Here is a 21,097-nt window from a genome sequence, read left to right as displayed (position 1 = left end):
ATAAGCAAACATAGGTACAAAAAATTAATGTATGTATTGTCGGAAGTTTGTGTGTCAGGAAGGTATCGTAGAATGTGGCATCAGTGTTTTCGAGAAGAAAATGTCACATTAGCTGGGGCACCTTGCATAAGCCACACGCATAGTACTCAAAGGATTGTGTACCCCCCTGAGGGATTGCAATTATTGCACATAAGGTTTCAACTGAGTGACATTTCTTAAACCAAATAGCTTTTTTGATTTGGGATAGATAAGTCGGTAGGCGTTTGGATCTGGTTTTTCATAAACTTCAAATGGACCAATGTAAATATCGAAAAATTTCTTGATCTCTCTATTGATTGCCTTGGATTTCTCATAACTTTTGGTTAAGACTAGATCACCTACATTGTACTGTGTAAATTTTCCTTTTGAGTCATGTTTAAGCTTTCTATTGGCACAGTGTGTTTCAATATTTTTCTTTACTATTTCCATTCTCTCGTCCGGTGTTAACTCATTACAGACAGGGAAATTAATCAATTCATACAAGATGTTTGGTGGGTGTTTGTTAAAATGGACTTCATAAGGTGTAAAGCCAGTTGTTGTATGTTGTAAGGTGTTCAAAACATCTTCAAAATCACATATGTAACTTGACCAATTTGTATGATCTTTAGAGCAGTAAGTTCTACAAAGCCTGCCTATTTCACGCATATAGCGCTCAGTTGGGTTGCAAGACGCAGAATACGGAAATAAGGACGTGCTTAATGTCTTCATCTTTCATGAAATCTTTCCAAACGTTAGATGTAAATTGGCTCCCATTGTCTGAAAGAATGGCTTTTGGTTTTCCAATTTGTGTGAAGTAATCATTACAGAAAAAGTTTAAAATTTTCCTGCTTGTTGCCTTCTTTAGTGGATACAATTTCACTAGTTTAGTGAATAAGTCAACAACTACAAACAAATATGTATAACCCTCTTTAGTTCTCGGCAATTGGCCAAACAAATCAATTCCTATCAGTTCCAATTTGCCTTTTGGCAAAATACTTTGTAAATAACCTTGGTATTTCTCTTTGACACCGATCACATTTTTGTATAACTTGTCTTACTCTTCTAAACATATTATTAAATATAAAAACAAAGATGAGGTGACTTACCGAACAAAAGCGCTGGCAGGTCGATAGACACACAAACAAACACAAACATACACACAAAATTCAAGCTTTCGCAACAAACTGTTGCCTCATCAGGAAAGAGGGAAGGAGAGGGGAAGACGAAAGGAAGTGGGTTTTAAGGGAGAGGGTAAGGAGTCATTCCAATCCCGGGAGCGGAAAGACTTACCTTAGGGGGAAAAAAGGACAGGTATACACTCGCACACACGCACATATCCATCCACACATACAGACACAAGCAGACATATTTAAAGACCATATTATTAAAATAGACATTTTCCTTAAGTTTGTCAGTGCATTTCATGATTCCACAGTGTCCATAGCTCTCATGTGTATACTTAATTAAAACGTCAACACATTGTCTAGGCCAACAAACCTTCCAGATGTCAGAATCAGTGTTATGAGTCCTGAATAAAATCCCTTAAAGGTTTCGATAATACATGCCAACCATTTCATAACCCTTTTTACCAATAAGGCTTTTCACAAGTTTCAAATCATCATCCTGGTTCTGGTATCTCCTAAGCTGACTGCAAATGTTAGTAATTTCCGTTTCACCCTTAATCCCTCTCATGTACATTATTTTAAACACTTTGTTATCCAATAGTTCTTCTTCCTGACCACCCCCCACAGGTAATCTAGACAAAACATCGGCAATTATATTCTGATCCCCTTTTATATACTGAATGCTGTAATCAAATTGTTGCAAAAATATGGCCCACCTGGTTAATCTACTATTGAAAAGTTTACAGTCTTGAATATAACATAGAGCTTTGTGATCCGTGAAAACTATGACTTTATGGCCTGCTAGGTAGTTCCTGTATTTAGTGAAACCCCATACAATGGCAAGTAGTTCCTTCTCATTCACTGTGTAGTTACGTTCATGTTTCTGCAGACCTCGGCTGGCAAAACTGATTGAAAGATGTTCTATTTTTCCATCAATTTCCTTCTGTTGAAACAAATGTACACCCAATCCATAATCTGAACTATCTGTCATTAGGCAAAATGGTAGTGAAAGGTCAGGTCTGTGGAGTAATTGACTGTTATTTAGTTGTTGTTTTGATCTCATCGAATGCTGCTTGACACTGATCTGTCCATTCCCATATGGTATTCTTTTTTAATAGCTCTCTCAAACACGGTGCATTTAAAACTTGGGTGCTGACATACTTACGATAAAAATTACATAGACCATAAAATGACCTCAGCTGTTTCTTGTTCTTTGGACATGGAAACTGGACAATTGCAGAAATTTTATCACTGTCAGGTAGAACGCCTTCTCTGTTAATTATATGGCCTAAAAACTTCAAGTCTGATACTCCAAATTTGCATTTACTTAATTTAAGGGTCATACCGCCTTGTCTGAACTTATTGGCTAATTTGTACAAAGTATCAAGGTGTTCCTCCCAAGTTTTACTGATTATTAATATATAATCCACTTAAATAATTAGTTTAGATAGTTCACTTCCAATCACATGATCCAAAGCTCGAATAAACTCGGCTACAGACACATTCCGCCCAAACGGAACAACACAATAATGAAAACATTTACCATTACATAAAAAGGCTGTGTACTGCCTTGAATCCTGTGCTAATGTGATTTGATGAAAACCTGAGGTCAAATCCAGGCTAGAAAAATATTTTGTGTCATTGAATTTGTACAGGAGTTCCTCCATGGATTCAGGAAGATCTGTTTCTCTTTCTATAAACTTATTCAGGTGACGTGAATCCAATACCAGCCTAACACCACCATCCTTTTTTGAAATACAGACCATCGGGCTGTTATACGGACTGTGACTTCTCTCTATTATTCTCCATTTTTGCATTTTCTGGAGTTCTTTCTCCACTTCTTTCCTTTGACAGATGGGCACCCCATAAGGCTTAATGAATAAGGGTTCATGTGGCTTTGACTTCAAATGACATTCATAAACTTTGACCCTACCAGGTTGATCACAAAAAAATGTTACAGTTTTCCCAGAGAAAATTTTCTAATTCCTGCTTTTCAGACTCAGTCAAGTCATTTGCTTCTTTTACCTTTTCTTATACGGTTAGGGAGTAACTATCATCAACCAAATTCTGGTTATTGTGATCCCTATTTTCCTCTTCCTCCATGTAATGGCCACACTCTGGATAAACTGTTTCCCTAATATGGTTACTACTGCTTGTACTTGACTTTAACTGGATCACTACTTTTCCTTGAATGAACAGTAATTCTGAATTTTGCCAATCAAAACTCACCTTTGCTTTAATTATCCAGTCCATCCCTAAAATCATTTGCTCATTGAGATCTGGTATAACTAAACAACCATGTTCAAAATTAATGTTGCCAACAGAAAATGAGATTAAAGCTTGTTTATTTATTAACTTACTAAACTTACCAGTGGCACCTTTAATCCGTACACCTGTGATTGGAAATTCGATGTTACTTTCAGTGTCTTTTATCCTGTTCCTCAATTTGTCTGAGATACTACTAATGGGACTGCCAGTGTCAATCAAAGACCTGACCAATTGTTAATGCTTATTTCTACATAAGGGCTACCTAAGGTAATATTTGGGTCACTATTCACGTTCTCTGCCAGCAAGTCACTTTCTAGTTCAGTTGTATCGATGTTGTTACACACTTCTTCACTACAGGTGTCAATGTCAGAATCAACATAAGATTGAGTGTCATTATGACTGGAAGCAAATACACTTGAAACAGATACCTTACTTTCACTAGACTTAAAATTATCTTTCATGGATGGATCTGATTTGATGACTTCACTTTCCTTATTATTTTCTAAACAAACTTTATTTTCACTGATAATAGATTCCAAAATCTTCTCACCTATCAACTTAGCTTATTCCTTCTTATTAGTAGATTTACTTAAGATTTCTTTTATACAAATTGGTACTAATACATTGTTTGCACTCTTAATATCTTCACATGAACCAACTTCGCTTTCAGAGTTACTTTCAGCTGCAACACCATTATCAATAACTTCAACATAAATAATGCCATCTAATTTCTCTTGTGTGCATATATCATCAAATACATCATCCTTCACAACACTATCTTTATCAAAATCATCATCAAAATAATCTGTGGGTGATGCCTCTGCATGCACATCTGCCTTAACTACTAAGTGTTCAACATCTGAAGTTAAACTACTGAAATCGCTACCTGTTTCATTATCTAAGTCAGGTGTTATTTCCTCATTTTGGCTACCAATTTCTACTAATATAGATACTTCATTATCCTTACCTTCATCAGAAAACAAGCTAGTGATACCATACATATCATAAGTTCTGTCTACATCAGGTGTTAATTTGTCATCAATTAATGCTAAGTCATGTTCATTAAGTTCAAACTGTAGTCCTGCTTGAGTATGTGCATTATTCAATTCACTAGACATGTGATCCCAAAAGTTTTGCTTATAACTAGTATCATCTAAGTAGTAATCCCTATTTACATTACATTTATGATTGCTTTTACGTTTCTGTCTCTTTAACCTCCTATTTGCCTGGTTTGTGCCATAACTATTCACCTCAAATTGACAGGCTCCCAACGAGGTGGTTACGTTTCCCTGGTTGGAATTTCTGTTTTGAGGCTGGTTACTGTTTCTCTGTTCTTGATGGTTTTCGTGTCTGTTGTAACTACTGTTTTGGTTACCACGCCAGTTATTATTTCTGTGTCCATTATATTGTTGTGAACCCCCATTCCTGTTGTGAGTGTTTCTGAGGATTTGATTGTACTGTCTGTCATCATTCTGCCATGCACGGTCAATTTTGTCTACATAACGTAAAAATTCGTCAACACTGTCATCTGGTCCATATACAAGTCCCCACTGAAAACGGTGTGGTAGGCGCCATTTCAGTGCGTCAATCTGTATCAGTTCGTCCAATGGTTTGCTCAAATGTGAAAATGTCCCTAATTGTTGTTCACAAAATGCTCGCATGCTAATTGCAAGACCTGTGTGATATTTGCTGCCGTTAAGAAATTCAGATTTTATTCTTGCCTGTTTGTTTTCCGACCAAAACTTTGCCAAGAATTGGCGTTCAAAATCGGCAAAAGATGTAGTATTTGTATCAATGTTTTGGTTCACCCATGTGAGGGCTTCACCATCCAAAAAACGTTTCGCAAATTTAATTTTAGCAGACTCTGGCATGTTAGGTTGGAAACTGTTTTTGCACTGATGCACAAAGTCAACCGGATGCAATTTCGCATCACCTGGTTAACATTTTAAACTGACATTTTTACAATTATGCACAAACATCTGGTTTGAATCAAAATTGGGCATTATATTATTTTTCAATTTTGAAACTTCAGAGCTGACTGTTTGCAGTTCTATTGTTACACTTTCTACTTTCTCGTCAATACGAGATATCTTATCAGAAACTACTTCAGATTTTAATTTCAATCTTTCCCCTACCAATTCTTTTTCTGAAACAATGAGTTCCTGCAACATTTTTAACTCCTCTTTTTGGTTCACTAATTCATTTAAAACAACTACTTCCGTGTTTTTGACACGTTTGTTAACTAATTCAATGCTTTTGTTTGTTTCTTTAAATTCGGAGATTGTGAAAGCCTCCAAACAGTCAACTTTGGTTTCTACCCTTTCTATGTCACATGCAACAATTTGTACTTTGTTATGTGTTGCGTTGATTTCTTCTCTCAATGATTTCAAATTTTGGTCCAGCTTTTCTGTGACCTCTTTAATGTTGCTACCTAATTGGTTATGTTGAGTTACCAGTTGTTCTAGTTTATTATTGAACAATTGAGATATCTGATCAATTAAATTCGGTTGCTGATTTGCTCCCGAAAAACCATGAAAAGGCGAACAACTACTGCTTCTGGAATTTGCTTCACTGTTTAAGTGTACATTTGGAGTTGAAGCATGAAATTGATGGCCTGACCGCGTGGTCATGCCCATTTGGTTTAACTGAGTTTCACTCATTTTGATCAAAGTGGCTAGACACTAGACAAAACACTTTTCTGCCTATCAGGTGAAATTGTCACACGCACACAATGAAACAAAAACGGAAAATTGTAGGACACAATCAAAAGGGGCACTTATCTGATTCATTCGCAATGTCATTCCAGAATATCACTTTTGCTCCTGGCAACGTCCATGGCGCAGTCTGCAACATACAGTATTATGGTTCCTGCCTCTTGTACATGGAATTCTTGCGAGTCGTCCTCTGCACAGTCTTCCACTTGATCCCAGCTCCTCCACCACATTGAGATGTTTATATTTTCCCACCTCCGCGTTGCAAATGTGTGTGTGTGTGGGTTTTTTTTTTTTTTTTTTTTTTTTTTTTTTTTTTTTTTGGTGTGTGTGTGTGTGTGTGTGTGTGTGTGTGTGTGTGTGAAATGCCCAGTTGATGCGCTGTTGTTTTCACGTCAATTCTACCAACATTGAGAGTTGTTTAGTTCTCGAGGTTTTGTAGAATTCCTGGATTCATGTCTCGTCGCTGTGCAGCCTATGAAAAGGATTGCGGAAGACTCCCAAATAAATTCCAATGTACAGTGCAGTTTTAATACCAATGTATTTCCAGGACTCTGGTGTCCGAGCCTGGTGAACTGTACCAGTTACATCACATGTACCCAAAGTTGACATCAAACGACGCAGTGTTCACAACAATCAACAAACGAGTGAGCCTACAATACATTTGCTCGCAACCCTAGCCAAAAAACGAGTGCTCCAAGGCACCTGTGTGACCTCTATTTATACTTTTGTTAACAATTACCTACAATAAAAATTACAATTTTATGTAAAATCACAATTAAAAGTTAAACCGAATATGAGATACACATTGCTAAAAATTGACAATCTCAGTGCTGAACAAGGTGAACCTATTTTCAACTTAGTTAAGAGTTAATATAACATTTTCTGACTAATTATGTTACAGGTAACAATTACATTTCTAAATTTGTGTATAACAAATCAACTAGTGCCTGAATTTTAGTGCTAACATATATTGGAGATTCAATTAACATGCTTTTTTTATATGTTCTATTTAATTCGCTGTAGTAATTTTATAATGATAGGTTTATTGGTATATCCTGACCATGTGCACTATTTCTTTCGATTAGTTACAGTATTAATTTCACATTTGTATTGTGTTTCTCACATAAGAACAATGTTAAATGCTTTTGGCACATTCAAAATACACACGGTGGCTTTTACACATATAGTTTCAGCAAAGCATCGTTTTCAAATTATATTTATACTGAAATAGTGGTTATTTTTGTATGTAATTTGGAAACAGGTCACTTTACAATTGGACAATTAGGACTAGTGTTTATCTTTAATGCTCTCTGAGGGGTTGTGATAGGTAGCAATGAGATACAGTAATATTTCACAATCCACTCCTCTATGTGATTGTATGCTGCACACAACACCCTCTGCCTGTAGCTCACCGGTGCCACAACATTATCCTCTGTACCCTCTACCTCTTCGTACCAGCTGTCAACCACCCTTCCCCAGCGCCTCCTCCCACGCCCTGCCTCCATTTCCCATATGGAAACATTGGTGCAGGCTATGGTTAACCAGTTGTTGAAATTTGGAACACCAGAGACTAAAGTAATGGACCCAGGCACTAACTTTATGTATGAGCTATTGAAGCAGTTATGCCTATTATTGTGCATAAAGAAGTTACAAACTAGTGCACTACAGCTGCAAGTGAACAGCAGAACTGAAAGTTCACAGGACAGTGGGGAAAATGTTGAGTTATGATGTAAATAGTAGCTGCAGTAATTGGAATGCCCTTCTACAATTTGTTGTGTCATATATTACTTGAAAATCAACAAAAACATGGGGTTATCCTTCTACGAGGTTGTTTTTTGCCAAAACATGTGATCTCCTTTTGGATTATTCCAACTTACTGTGGTAGGAGATACATCTTCCATTCGAGATTTTGCTAAAAAGTTAAAACACATCTGGTTTTAGGACGAAAAGATGAAGGCTGCATAAAGACAGGAAGATACCCACAATGAGAAGGCAAAATTGTCTACTTACCACTTCGGACAGTGGGTATGGTTATCTAACCCTTACATGCCAAAGGTGAAAACTAAAAATTCATTTCATATTACCAAGGGCCCTTCCAGGTTACCTGCCACCATCACCAGAACCATTGTTCTAAACACCAATTACTCTCAATTAACCCACCTGCCAGACATACCCTTTGAGATATTGCCCAAGGAAGTCATAATCTTCTTAAATAGCACTCTGTACGTGACTCATTGGCTTCATTGGACCAGATTATAGCAGCAGTAAATGGTTGCATGATGATGGAATCATAGTAGTAGTAGTAGTAGTAGTAGTAGTAGTAGTAGTAAGTTAAGTTGTGAAGGGGGAAAAGCAAAGGTAGACCTAGAATCTTTGTGTTTAATTAACCACCACAAGAATGAGATGGTGTACGTAACAGAACATAAAAAGGAGAGTAAGAACAAGCCAAGGAGAAAAGTCACAAAAAATTGTTACACTCAGACTTTGTGCAGTAGAATATCAAATGTCTCCTTGCGGGTGCGGGGGTTATAATATGCCCGAGGTATTCCTGACTGCCGTAAGAGGCGACTAAAAGGAGTCTCACATGTTTCAGCCTTTGTGATTGTCCCCTGTCGGGTTTGATCTCCATTTTTCCAAATTTTCCTGAAGAGCGAGCCAATTGGGGAAGAGTGCCGTACATGATGCATAGTGTCCATCGTGCATTGCGACCTTCAGCTCCGGCGAGAGGACCCTCCAATGTGTGGTGCTTGCGGCGTCCAGGTCACTGTGCGCCACGTTTTATTGGATTGCGTTTTATTTTCTGGCCAGCGGGTCGCGGCTGACTTGCCAGCGGACCTGCCATCTCTTTTAGGCAACACTCGGACGAATGTGGCTAAAGCTTTAAAGTTCTGTGCCCTGTCAAATGTTTTTACAAAGATTTTAGGGAGAGGATTTTAATTTGCTCACTGTGTGACAAGCTCGCCCATATTTTATGTAAGTGGCCAGCCAATAACAATTTCCTGTGACATTCTTGTTGCTATGTTTCCCCTTTCCTTAGGTTTTACTTTCTTAGGTAGCATTTTCCTTCTTTGTTTGAGTGTGTGCTTTAGTTTTCTTAGGTCTGTCCACATTCGTTCCTTTTAATGTGTGTCAGGGCACTGATGACCTCGATGTTGAGCGCCCATAAGCCCCAACACACCACCACCACCACCACCACCACCACCACCACCACCACAGCATCCTTCATCATCGTGGCTTTGCTGTCCCGCTCATTCTCCATCTTCCTGGGTGCATTTTCCTCCATCCACTATGCAGCATTGTTTTGTGTACCAACAATGACCATGGACTTCTTTGCACCTCAAATCCCGCACAGTAGCCAGTCTGCTGAATCTTGCACTGCTAACTCCCCGTGTATGCCAAGGAGTAGGTGCCCATCACCCTGGGACATCGGAACTCCCGGCAATGGCCATCCTGCCAGGTGGCCTTGGCTGAGGCTGGGTGGCGCCCATGGGGAGGGCCCCTGGTCAGAGTGGTTGGCATTAGGGTGGATGACACGCCATGAAGCGTACTACGTCATCTCTTGCTGGTGATCCAACACCAGCACTCTCTAAGCGGTCGAGTTCTAACTTCAATGCGAAGAAGTATGATACCAAATAGTTCCCCTCCCTGGCCACACCATGGGAAGAACGCAAAGCTAAGGATAAGGATGGCAGCGAACCTTATTTGCCCCGGTACCTCATATATATGAGCTGATGGGGAATCTTCATGGGAGCATTTAGAGGACAAGTTTGGGGAGGTGGAGAGATTGTCCAAAATGTGATCCAGGTCAGTCTTGATAAAAACAGCATCCTCTGCCCAGTCAGAGGCATTACTCACCTGTGACAATCTGGGGGATGTTTCTGTTTCCATCACATCCCATAAGAGCTTAAATATGGTCCAGGGTATTACACTACTGGACATTAAAATTCGTACACCAAGAAGAAATGCAGATGAAAAACAGGTATTCATTGGACAAATATACTAGAACTGACATGATTACATTTTCACACAATTTGAGTGCATAGATCCTGAGAAATCAGTACCCAGAACAACTACCTCTGGCCGTAATAACGGCTTTGATATGCCTGGGCACTGAGTCAAACAGAGCTTGGATGGTGTGTACAGGTACAGCTGCCCATGCAGCTTCAACACGATACCACAGTTCATCAAGAGTACTGACTGGCATATTGTGACGAGCCAGTTGCTCGGCCACCATTGACCAGACGTTTTCAATTGGTGAGAGATCTGGAGAATTTGCTGGCCAGGGCAGCAGTCGAACATTTTCTGTATCCAGAAAGGCCCGTACAGGACCTGCAACATGTGGTCGTGCATTATCCTGCTGAAATGTAGGGTTTCGCAGGGATCGAATGAAGGGTAGAGCCACGGGTCGTAACACATCTGAAATGTAACGTCCACTGTTCAAAGTGCCGTCAATGCAAACAAGAGGTCACCGAGACGTGTAACCAATGGCACCCCATACCATCACTCCAGGTGGTACGCCAGTATGGCGATGACGAATACACGCTTCCAATGTGCGCTCACCGTGATGTCACCAAACACGGATGCGACCATCATGATGCTGTAAACATAACCTGGATTCATCCGAAAAAATGACGTTTTGCCATTCATGCACCCAGGTTCGTCGTTGAGTACACCATTGCAGGCACTCCTGTCTGTGATGCAACGTCAAGGGTATCCGCAGCCGTGGTCTCTGAGCTGATAGTCCTTGCTGCTGCAACTGTCGTCGAACTGTTCGTGCAGATGGTTGTTGTCTTGCAAACGTCCCCATCCGTTGACTCAGGGATTGAGACGAGGCTGCACAATCTGTTACTGCCACGTGGATAAGATGCCTGCCATCTTGACTACTAGTAATACAAGGCCGTTGGGATCCAACAGGGCGTTCCGTATTACCCTCCTGAACCCGCCGAATCCATATTCTGCTAATAGTCGTTGGATCTCGACCCACGCGAGCAGCAATGTCATGATACGATAAACCGCAATCGCGATAGGCTACAATCCGACCTTTATCAAAGTCGGAAACGTGATGGCACGCATTTCTCCTCCTTACACGAGGCATCACAACAACGTTTCACCAGGCAACGACAGTCAACTGCTGTTTGTGTATGAGAAATCGTTTGGAAACTTTCCTGATGTCATGATGTTGTAGGTGTCGCCACTGGTGCCAACCTTGTGTGAATGCTCTGAAAAGCTAATCATTTGTATATCACAGCATCTTCTTCCTGTTGGTTAAATTTCACATCTGTAGCACGTCATCTTCGTGGTGTAGCAATTTTAATGGCCAGTAGTGTATATTCCACAGGGACATTCTTGTGCAGTCTGGTGATGAGCAGTGCGCCAATTTGGAGCAGCGAGGTGTTCAATTCATCCGGCGTGTTCATTGGAGTCTGTGGGATAATCAGTTTACCACCAGTGATTTCATTTTGGTGATACATTGCCTGAGAAGGTCAAGGTGATGGTCTACCGCTGTGACGTCAAGCCCTATATCCCTCCCCCGATGCGGTGCTATAAGTGCTGGAAGTTCGGCCATACATCTACCCGCTGTACTTCCAGCCTCACACGGCCACATTGAAGATGCCCATCACATCCCAATACTCCGTGTGTGTCCCATCTGTGTCAACTGCGCGGAGCATCATTCACCTTGCTCGCCAGACTGCAGGATTTTACAGAAAGAGAGGAAATTTGTGGAATACAAGACCCTGGACCGACTGACCTACACTGAGGCTAAGAGGAAATTTGAGAGGCTACATCCTGTGCCTATGACATCATCTTATGCCACCACTACCTGAACAATAATAGCCATATCACTACCGCCAATTCCCGTCAGCTCTCAGAGCTGTAAGACTCCACCTGCCTCCTTGATGGTGGTAGGCCTATCCCTGTTGCTCCTGCACCACCTACTTTGGGAGCAAACCCCCCCCCCCCCCCCAAATCATCGGTGACATCGGTCCACACTTCTCAGCTGGGGAAGTGTAAGTCTTCTTTGGCTCCTTTTGCTAGGAAGTGGTCCCTTGGGTCACTCCCTTCCCAGGTTCATACCAGTAGTAAAGCAGACACTTGCCAGTGGTTGTAGCATCTACATGTAGTTGGTCATAGTGCTTCACAGTCCTCCTCAGTCCCCGAGACTGAATCAGTGAAGCCCTCCCAGCCGGAAAAACCTAAGGAGCAGCGAGAGAAACCAAAAAACAAAAAGTCCCCATGCACACCATCGCTACCTACAAGCTCTGCGTCTGAGGGTTATGTGGAGATTCTGTTGTCTGCTGAGGACCTAGATACCGCTGGGTCCTCAGACACAATGGATATTCATCGCACAGATACTCGGTCAGTGGCAGCAGGTGACCCTGAGGCGTAACTGCCTCCATGAGTGAGTGTTTCATGCCTTCCCTGCCTCACAATAACATAATCCTCCAGTAGAATTACGGTGTTTTTTTCCCTCCACCTAGCTGAGCCAAGGCAACTGTTAAGCTTTACACCTGCTTTCTGCATTGCCCTCCAGGAAACCTGGTTCCTGGCAATGCAAAGCCCTGCCCTTCGCAGCTGTAAGGGATATTACAAGAACCATAGTGGATATAATAGTATCAGGTGGAGTTTGTGTCTGTCCTAAACTCGGTATGTAGTGAACCTGTGCCCCTTCAAACTCGTCTTGAAGTTGTGGCTGTCAGGAAAGGACGACACAGGAAATAACTGTCTGCAACGTATATCTTCCTCCAGATGGAGCAGTAGCCCTGAACGTATTGGCTGCCCTGATTCATCAACTCCCTAAACCTTTCCTACTTTTGCAGATTTTAACACCCATAACCCCTTGTGGGTTGGTACCATGCTTGCTGGCAGAGGTAGAGATGTCAAAAACTTACTGTCTCAGTTTGACCTCTGCCTCCTAAATGCTGGGGCCACCACACACTTAAGTGTCACTCATGGTACTTACTCAGCTATTTATCACTCTGCAGCCCAGAACTTCTCCCATCTGTCAACCGGAGATCCCAAGTTGACTTGTGTGGTAGTGACCACTTCCCCATCTTCCTGTCACTCCCCTGGCATCATGCCCATGGACACCTACCCAGATGGGCTTCAACCAAGGCAGACTGGAAGCTTTAACTTCTGCCATCACGGTTTAATCTCCCCCCGTGGTAACATCGATGTGATGGTTGAGTGAGTTGCCAGGACAATAATTTCTGCAGCGGAAAATGCGATCCTTTGTTCCTTAGGGTGCCCCCGGCAAAAGACAGTACCTTGGTGGTCGCTGGAAATTGCTGAGGCCATTAAAGATCGTAGGCGGGCTCTACAGTGACACAAGTGGCACCCTTCCCTGGAGCATCTAATAGCTTTTAAACGGCTCCGTGCCCACATTCGCCAGCTTATAAAAAGATGGGAAGAGAGTCCTGGGACCGGTACATCTCAAGCATTGGGTGCCATACTTCACCTTCCCAAGTCTGGACGAAGATCAGACATGTTTTTGGGTATTAGACCCCAACAGGTGTCCCTAGCGTTAACATAAATGGCATGTTATCTACCGATGCAAACACGATTGCTGAGCAATTTGCTGAGCACTATGCTCGAGCCTCTACATCGGAGAATTATCCCCTGGCCTTAAGCACTCTCAAACAGCGGATGAAAGGGAAGGTCCTTTGTTCACTACACACCACAGTTAACCTTCTTCCATCCAACTACAAGCGACATTTCCTCATCTTCAACCGGATCTGGTGCGATGAAGTCTTTCCATCGCAATAGCAGGAGAGTACCATCATTCCAGTGCTCAAACCCAGTAAAAACACGCTTGATGTGGATAGCTATCAGCCCATCAGCCTCACCAACGTTCTTTGTAAGCTGCTAGAATATACGGTGAGGTGGTGGTTGTGTTGGCTCCTGGAGTCACATGGCCTACAGACTTCATTCCTGAGCTGTTTCCACCAGGGTCACTCTACCACTGATAATCTTGTGTCCCTCGAGTTCACCATCTGCACAGCCTTTTTCAGATCCAGCACCTGGTTGCCATCTTTTTTGCCCTATGAAAAGCTTACAACATGTTCTGGCAACATCATATCCTTGACTCATTATATGAGTGGGGTCTCCGGGACCCACTCCCAATTTTTATCCAAAATTTCCTGTCGCTCCGTACTTTCCATGTCAAAGTTGGTGCCTCCCATAGCCTCCCCACATCCAGGAGAATAGGGTCCCGCAGGACTCCATATTGACTGTATCTCTATTTTTAGTGGCCATTAATGGTCTAGCAGCAGCTGTAGGGCCATCGGTATCACCTTCTCTGTATGCAGACAACTTCTGCATTTCGTACTGCTCCTCTAGTACTGGTGTTGCAGAGCGGCACCTACAGGGAGCCATCCACAAGGCACAGTCATGGGCTCTAGCTCACGGCTTCCAGGTTTCAGATGCAGAGTCATGTGTCATGCACTTCTGTCAGTGTCATACTGTTCATCCTGAACCAGAACTTTACCTTAATGATGATCCACTCACTGTAGTGGAGACATATTGATTCTTAGGACTGATTTTCGAAGCAGAATTGACTTGGCTCCCTCATCTTCGTCAGCTTAAGTGGAAGTGCTGGCAGCACCTCAATGCGCTCTGCTGTCTGAGCAACACTAACTTCGGTGCGGATCGCTCTAAGCTGCTGCAGCTCTACAGAGCCTTTGTTCAGTTGACTATGGGAGTCTGATTTCTGGTTTGGCGGTGCTCTCAGTGTTGCGTTTACTCAACCCAGTGCACCACCATGGTGTTTGACTAGTGATGGGAGCTTTTAGGACAAATCCAGTGACCAGCGTCCTGGTGGAGGCCACAGGCATTGAACTTGCTGACAGGCTAGCCAAACAGGATACGCGGAAACCGCTTACGGAGATCAGCATTCCTGTAACTGACCTGCGTTCCTTATTACGCCGCAAGGTTTTTTGGGTTTGGGAGGTGGAATGGCATAACAGTATGCACAGCAAACTGCATGCTATCAAGGAGACTATGAATGTGTGGAAGTCCTCCACGAGTGCCTCTTGCAGGGACTCTGTGGTTCTCTGCCGGCTCTGTGTTGGCCAGTCTTGGGTCACCCACGGCTATCTCCTGTGCCTTGAATACCCACCTCAGTGTCGGTGTGACGCCCGGTTGACAGTGGCCCATATTCTGTTGCGCTGTCCTACTTTGGCTGCCGTGCGACAAAATCTTCGGTTACCGGACTCGTTGCTATTAATTTTAGCTGACAGTGCCTCATCGGCTGATCTAGTTTTATGTTTTGTTCGTGAGGGTGGGTTTTATTATTCTCCTTAAGTTTTAGTGCATATCCTTTGCCCCTCTGTGTCCTCCACCCTAGTGCTTTTAGGCTGGAGGTTTTAATGTGTTTCAGAGTGGCTGGCTTCTCCTTTTCATTCTCATGGTCCGCCAGCCATGGTAATCTGCTTTCTTGTTTTAATCTCTTGTACCTGTTTTTTGCATCTCTTTGTGGTTTTCTTGTCCTCTTTTGTTCCTTGTAGTGTTTGTTGCCTTTCTGTTGTGCTTGTGGTTTTTCCTTACTTTCGGTATTGTGCTGTATGAGGTGTGATTGGAAAATTTTAAGAATGGATCAGCTACTGCTTACTGGTTTGGCGTTCAGGTACACGGAGGTTAGGGAGTGTGTCATTGCCTTGTCCTTGAATGCCCTCTTGACAGGAAATTGCATTTCCTTTATTCAGTTCGTTGTGACAGCTGGTTGAGTGTGGGTCTGTTAGGGCTTGTTGCCAGATTCTGTCCGAGTGAAAATGGACATAAAAATGGAGCAACAAGTTTATTTGAAATTTTGTTTTAAAACCAAGAAATCAGCTTCTGAGACTTAAGAACTATTGAAAACTGCTTTTGGAGATAATTGTATGAGCCAGTCAAATGTTTTTGTCTGGTTCAACAGATTTCAAAATGGCCATGAATCATTTGAAGATGAACCACAGTCCGCCCATCCTTCCACCTCAAAAACGAATGAAAATCTTGTGAAAGTTCACGACTTACTGCACTCTGATCGTTGACTTACAATTAGATAGATGGCTGATGAACTTAATTTAAGTTTCTATGCTGTTAAGTCAATTTTAACTGAAGATCTGAACATGCCTCGAGTGTCCCTAAAATTCATTCCAAAAGTGTTGTCAAGTGACCAGAGACAATACTGACTTGAAGTGTGCCATGAACTGATCAATCAGGCTAAAAATGACCCAGATTTGTTAAACAGGGTAATTACAGGTGACGAATCATGGATATGATCCTGAAACTGAAGTGCAGTGTTCGCAGTGGAAGACCCCAGATACACCATGACCGAAAAAAGCACGGCAAAGTTGGTCGATGGTGAAGACAATGTTGGTGATTTTTTTCAATTCTACTGGTATTGTGCATCATGAATTCACTGCTGGGGACAGACAATTAACAAGAAATACTACAAATGTGTCCTTGAGTGTTTGCGTGAAAAGGTGCAGAAGAAAAGACCATTATAGAAAGACAGGAGTTGGGTGCTAAGCCGTGACAATGCTCAGGCTCATTGTGTCTTCTCCATTGTTGAATTTTTGACCAAATTCAAAATTCCTGTGCTTCCATAGCTGCCATATTCACCTGATTTGGCCCCTGCGGACTTCTACCTGTTTCCTAAACTGAAATTTTCACTGAAAGGGAAACAATTTGACTTGATTGAAGACATCCAGGCACATACAGAGAGCGTTCTTAACCACTTCAGAAAAATAATTTCCAGAATGTTTCCAAAAGTGGAAACACCATTGGAGTCAGTGTGTTCAGTCAGAAGGGGACTATTTTGAAAGAGATGCATCACAGTAGCTTGTAAGTACCACCATTGTACAATTACAAGCCCATTCTTAAAACTTTCCAATCACACCTTGTACATCTCATTTGTTTTATTTTTTCCATTGTGGGACTGATTTAACAGGAACAAGGGACTGATGACAAAGCAGTTTGGTCCCTTTGATGTAGTCGTTTGACCAGCGTTCATATATAACATTATAAGATCATGCCACCTATGCTAGGATGAGTAAAAATAGTTTTGTCTCTAAACCTTGAGAGTTATTTGACAGAATTGAGTGAGTGGAAGGTGAAGCAAATTCATTGTGTTGGCACTCATCGATTGCTGTACACTTGTTTGCCAGCTATGCTAGGACTCGAACTACTTGCAAAATGCAACATTTCTTTCCTCAATGCCTACAGCAGTCACTGCAGCAGGAGGTGAGTTTCCTGAGCCAGGCATTGACAGAGGAACGCTTCCGCAGTGAGCGTCTGGAGGAGCAAGTCAACGACCTCACTGAGCTGCACCAGAATGAAGTGGAGAACCTGAAACAGGCGCTGGCTGACATGGAGGAGAAGGTGCAATACCAGAGTGAAGAACGACTCCGTGACATCCACGACATGCTAGACAGCTGCCAAACAAAGGTAGGTTGATGTGCTGATGATGGCCATTGTATGTTCTGCTATTAGACTATGCTGACTCCACACTGGAACTGGTTTGTGTTCCTGATTTTATATATTATTTATTTTTCTGTTAATGAGATATCTTTTTCTGGAATTCAGAAAATTTTTAGTTCTTGAAAGGCCAGTGTAACTTAAGAAAATTCAATCATTTTTCTATTACTTTTGTTTGTCTTACTTATACGTACTGTATAACATAAATTACAATTGGTGAAACACAGAGGTGTGTGTTTATTGTGTGAAGTACTATGGGCGCTGACTTCGACCTGATCACAAATCACTAGTTGGACAACATGGAAACCAAAGAGAGAGTTAATTAAAACAAGCAATGTTTAGTAAAAGGCCACAAGACTCCCCTTAAATCACAAACCACAAAAACAATAGCAACAGACCAGAGTTACTCTAGAGGCTTCTTACCATGTAATTTCCCCAATGCTTGCAGGTTGGACTCGTAACAGAGTTGTCACATTTTGACCCAACAAGGGCTACAAATTGATATTTAGTGTACTGTAGTTCTCCTGTATAATCATTTATTCACAAACTACAGTTGTGGGTGATTGAATTAGAGATGAAGACAGATATTACATTTGAGCCAGAGTTCTTCTGCTGCCATGGCCAATCGAATAGTTTGGCCTGTCATGTCATCTACCCCATACTGACTATTCATACAGCAGTCAGTCATGAGTTGGGTGAGCCACTTGATATGGGCTCGTTCCGTCACTGTGGGTGCTCTCTACATGAAACATTTGATCCTTTAAATACCAGAGGCACCAAGTTTCTCATGTGTTGCAGTGTTGAGATTGAATTGCTGGTATGTTGATTTGAGGAAAACCTCTGTCACTCAAGTTGACTACTGTGGGCAACAGTGCATTGGTGAGAGGACTCACTATCAACTTTGGTTAATGGAGCAAATAGATTGTGAATTTAATGTGAGGTGAGAAGAGCCACTGTGAGCAGTCTTACCATTCACGACGACCTCCTTGTTATGTGTTGAAGAAGCAACAAACTCACACACAACTCTCACAGTACATCACTCTGTATGGAGAATAATACGACTGATAAAGAGTTCTTGTGGGCTGACAGGCTGTGGTACATATTGTTACCTGACAATGGCAGAGTTAAAGTACATAAAAAACCATGTGAAGCTATGCAACGTGCTTGCCAACAGGGCATCATTTAGGCAGACGGTAAGAAAATTTAGAGAATCATCATTTGAAGCCGACTGCTGAATGATCCTGTTGCTGCCAAGACACATTTTGCCTAAGAACAATGAATATAAGGGAAGTTAAGGCTTGTACAGAGGTACATAGACAGTTGTTTTTCACACACTCTCTATGCGAGTGGAATAGGGAGGGAGAAGACTAGTAGTGCTACAAAGTACCCTCAGCCACACGCCATACAGTGGCTTGCACAGCACATATGTAGAAGTAGAAGGTAGGTTTACGTGGGTGGTGTGTAGTCTATGCACAGTCAAATGCAGCCCCTGATATAATCTTTCATCTCCTGCTGTCAAGTGGTAAATGAACCTAATGTCCATTCCTGTGCAGCCTTTTCTGAGCCTTCACCATGCACAGGTGACTTGCATATTTATGATGGTGGTACACGACTCTGTCGCTCTTGAGATTATGCAGCAGTGGTTGAACATTCCTCTGATATGATATGATAGTGGTATTGCGTATGTGGTCCCCATTCGTCTCTTGATGTCAAACCATTGAACACGGGTGAGTGCCACTGAGTGAGATATGCTAGCTCGGAACCAGTTCTGACCAGTTTCTCAGAGGTTTGGGCAGAAGTTGTTTGGTCACTGATCAGGCCAGCTCCTGAACACTTTTGGCGTCTTATCTAGTAATTGCCATGATGATGAACTACAGCCATGATCAGGTTAACAGGGGGTGCTACTCACTATTAGGTTGGTACGTCCAGTTCAGTTGCTTATTTGTGTGTTATGCGCAGTGATCTCTCTAGCTCCACAAAAGGACATATCACTTTGTCCTTATTATCACAAAATTGATGTATGATAAATATACAATACACACACGTTTTTAGATCAGATTTAAAAAGGCTGAGATGATTTCCTCACCTGTTTTGTAAGCAGTTCGGAAAAGTTCCTGTCACAATGTACAACAGCAGTGGTAATTCAGTTATGCCCTGGAAATACGGCAATATTCATCAATGTCAATTCCATCATGAACCCTTTTAATAGCCTGTCTTTTTCCATAAAACTTGCAGTCCAGTATTCACTCTAGAAGAAAATGGTAATTTGATCTGATGTTTTCCCAGCATATTTCTGGTCTGAAGAATTCTTGGGTGTCCGCCCAGGTCACTTTGTAATTCCTCCATGACACTCCGGCAAACAGATTTATCACCATCTTCAGGTGGCCCCTGATGTCTGCTATTCCATTCTATCCTATATACACTGACCATTATCCCCTCCACCACTCGTATCCTAGTGCTGTCTATGTGGTTCCTGCTGTGGTGGTGGTGGGGGGGGAGGAGTGAGCAACACCTCGCTCCAAACTCGCTGCCATTGTCCGTGCTATTACTGTCAACTGAAGACCTCACTGTAGAGGATCACTCTTTGTTTTCTAAGGTCGGTTCAAGGTTCCATACCCAACTTAGTTTTAGGCCACTATCTTTGTTGGTTACACCACATTGAACCCTAATGTCAATGGCCTCTTTGATCTTACAGCCCAGAAGGAGGAAGACTGTCTAAGTAGTTCGGTGTTGTAATAGTATGGTATGGTATGATATGGTATGGTTTAATTCAGTGTGGCATCTACATTCACAAAACCTCTGCCCAGTGTTTGTTTTGCACCACTGGCAGAGGATTTGTTTGACCTATGGTTTTTTTTAAGGCCTAGCCTTTACTGGACGTAGTAGTGTAAAGGTTTTAGGTGTGGATGAAATATACTTTTAACATTATGTTGCTCCAAGATTCTGTTGACTTTTCTTGAGGTATTGCAGACAAACAGGATGCATTCTAGCAATTGATGCTCTTCTTTTCCTTCCAGCAGTTTTGTAGGTGCAGCCTGTCTAAATGCATACTTTATCTGGTTGTTCCTATATTCATTTCTTCAAAATGTCATCTACAGGTACCTCAGCTCCATTGGAAGGCTGTCTTGGTCACAGACGGATTGTGACCTCTGAACAAGTGTGCAGAAAAGCCTACACGCTGAGGCTTGTGGTAACTGCTGGAGGCATGTAGGTAAAGATCAGTGTGTGTAGTTTCACTCCAACATACAGTTTACCATGGAGGTGGAACAGCATGGTCCCCTCCCATTCCTTGATGTCCTGGTGAAATAAAAACCAGGTAGCAAGCTGAGACATGGTGTGCTCATCAAACCTACACACATTTATCTGTATCTACATGCCATCAAAATTAGGATTCAAGATGGTCTAATCAACAAAGATAGAGGCCCACGACTGAGTCATGCATAGAACTGTGCACTGACCCTAGAAATGAAAAGTATTCACAGTGAAGTCAGCACCTGACAGTGATATGGCAGACACTGG

General features: G+C 42.1%; 1 protein-coding gene across 4 annotated transcripts in view; it reads left to right on the top strand.

Moving 5' to 3' along the window:
• Positions 1-21,097, top strand: part of LOC124794778 (transmembrane and coiled-coil domains protein 2-like) — a 189,678-nt gene that overhangs the window by 147,941 nt on the left and 20,640 nt on the right. For 3 of the 4 annotated variants that reach the window (XM_047258412.1, XM_047258414.1, XM_047258411.1), the window contains one exon: positions 17,327-17,548. In XM_047258412.1, the coding sequence (XP_047114368.1) occupies positions 17,327-17,548 (222 nt within the window). The remainder of the gene's footprint in view (positions 1-17,326; positions 17,549-21,097) is intronic. The other variant, XM_047258413.1, reaches the window with a different exon arrangement.

This window comes from Schistocerca piceifrons, chromosome 4 (assembly GCF_021461385.2).
Source record: "Schistocerca piceifrons isolate TAMUIC-IGC-003096 chromosome 4, iqSchPice1.1, whole genome shotgun sequence".
NCBI lineage: Eukaryota > Metazoa > Arthropoda > Insecta > Orthoptera > Acrididae > Schistocerca > Schistocerca piceifrons.
This window is presented reverse-complemented; position numbering and strand designations above follow the sequence as displayed.